The 2,500-nt window shown below is 32.8% G+C and overlaps 1 protein-coding gene across 1 annotated transcript in view; it reads left to right on the top strand.

The window, feature by feature from the left end:
* The window catches only part of LOC119582766 (pre-mRNA-splicing regulator WTAP-like), a 24,265-nt gene that overhangs the window by 18,907 nt on the left and 2,858 nt on the right, over nt 1-2,500 (top strand). The window contains exon 5 of the mRNA XM_037931196.1: nt 1,919-2,073. Within this exon, the coding sequence (XP_037787124.1) occupies nt 1,919-2,073 (155 nt within the window). The remainder of the gene's footprint in view (nt 1-1,918; nt 2,074-2,500) is intronic.

A 2,500-nucleotide genomic window follows, 5' to 3' on the forward strand; every position in this document is an offset into this window, starting at 1 on the left:
AGACAGATAAAGTTGCATGCACATTGATCTTCAATCATACATGGTATACTTGCACTCACATTTGCACTCGGATGATGTAAGGCAACACTGGTGAACTGTAGTTCCTTGGGTATTGTCATGGCTTAAATGTATATGTTGATATAAGTGATATCTGTTCTAACACACTCATTCATTTTTCTTTGCTCGAGAGGTCGTGTATATGGTGCCCATCACGGAGATTTCATTCTGCTTTTGAGTTACATCAATAGTTTATTTTGGACTTCTTTTTCAGTGTCAAATCTGATGTCATGATAGTTAAAGTCCGTTATTATCCCCTCTAAGATGGCATTAGGAGATGAATTAACCAGATAGATTAATGTCAGTGATTAGGAGGTGAATTAACCCAATGATGCTGATAGGGCATGTGCATACATATACCCAGTCCACTGTGATTTTAGTCTACTAATTTTGTTTACACAGATGGCTCCATAAGTGCTTAGTCACCAATTAATCAATTACTGGCCTTCCTGATCTCACCTCTTTACCATTTTCCTAAAGATATTTATTTATTTTTATTACTGTTGCTATTAGTATTGTTGATGATATTATAATGATTACTTAGTCAGCAGTAATGATAACAACAGTACTCCAATTAATAGTATTAGGAAAAAATGGTAGGCCTACTAATTGACTTCATACTCTTGGAATCTTTATATAAACAAAATTCACAAGACAAAACTACAATGGACAATTGCTTCACCACCATTTTTTTATGCCTAAGAGGTAGGATGTATGATTATTGTCTTAAGATTGAGAACATCATTTGGTACATCAACACAAGGATTTTGATAGCATTAAAAGTTTGACAGTGTCACTGTCAAGATTTGCTGTTTGCCACAGGTCTTTGTTGTTATAATTTGTTGTTTATTACTATTTTTATACTTAGATGTTTACATGTCTAGAGAGTGAGATTCAGTTATTTGATCTGAAATACATATTGAGTCTGAAGTGAAAGTATTGGTTATTAGTTTAAGTCTTTTCTTTGCTTTATGTCATATGCATGACTATTAGCAACTGTTCTATTGAACACTATTCATGTTACTCATGTCAAGATCGCCAATGTCTTTACCAACCAAAGATAAGGTGAAGCTTCAAACTTTGTTTCATTTGATTTAATCATTGTTACTTGAGTTACTTGACCAAGGAAATTGATATCGGACTTACAAATACCAGCAATATGTTTACGATATATTTTGTAATGATTTTTTTTCTGTTTATGTTTTATTGTTTTTTTTTTCTTTGTTTGGAATTCATTAAGAGTTTTAGAAAAGATGTATTGCATGGATAAACTTGCATGGCAAGGACCATAACAGTATGTTGCAGAAAGGAAGACTGTTCAGTTGTAACATACTTCTACATCTCATTTCAGTGAAACATATTTTTCATTTCAAATAATTATTTGTGGAGAAATGGAAGACCTTGATTGCAGTGCAAGTGATTAATTACACATTAGTACATGTGCTCAAGAAATAGTAGTTAATATCTGCATAAAATTTAAATGAATATATAGTTTTTCAATACGTAGATGTTAGCTGAAAGATATGGCTCTTGCAGTGGTGATTTAGAACAAGTGAGAGAGAAAAAGAACTACCAGAGAACCTTTGCAATGTTCAGTATGTTCAGTGTGAAAACAGTGCTTTATGAGGTAGAAATGTACACTTGTGACTAGTCACTATAGTGATGCTTTTTCACTGTATAGTGAGGGATATATACCAAAGTGTTGTTACCTCCAAGTGCTGAGATGAAATGTGTTAGTGTATCATACAAGGCTAATTTTCATGTTTTATGTTTATTTTGTTTTTATTCTATTTTGGTCTAATTTGCAAGTTTGGAAGTGTTACAACACCTAAGTGACTGGTGAACGGTTCTCCTTCAACAGCAACACTGGGAAACAGCTGATGGCAAAGTGTCGCCTTCTCATTAAGGAGAATGAGGAGCTTGGCCGAATGATCTCCTCAGGTCGACTGGCAAAGCTGGAGGGTGACCTTGCTCTTCAGAGGAACTTTAGCGAGGAACTCAAGAAGTCTCAGTCGGGTAAGTCTGTTGTCTGTGACTAGGTCATAGGGATCGATGTATGCACTTGAAGATGCTGTATTTCTATACTGTAGCTTGCACCTGTATTGTAAGACAGCATTGGTATGTTTTATATTTTTTTACTAATATATTTATTTGAGTGCAATAACTGTTATTGCTTCTATCATTTCATCATTATTCTCCTTCTTTTTCTTCTTCTTGTTATGATTATGATGAAGTTGATTACCATCGTCATCATCATTGTTATTGTTATTATCGATATTATTGTTATTATTATTATTATTATTATTATTATTATTATTTATTATTATTTATTATTAATCATTACTATTATTATTATAATAAGTATAATGATGATAATGATAAATATTATTATTGTTATTGTCACCACCACCACCACCCAACACCCACCATGTTATTGTCATTG

The sequence above is a fragment of the Penaeus monodon genome, chromosome 16 (assembly GCF_015228065.2).
Source record: "Penaeus monodon isolate SGIC_2016 chromosome 16, NSTDA_Pmon_1, whole genome shotgun sequence".
NCBI lineage: Eukaryota > Metazoa > Arthropoda > Malacostraca > Decapoda > Penaeidae > Penaeus > Penaeus monodon.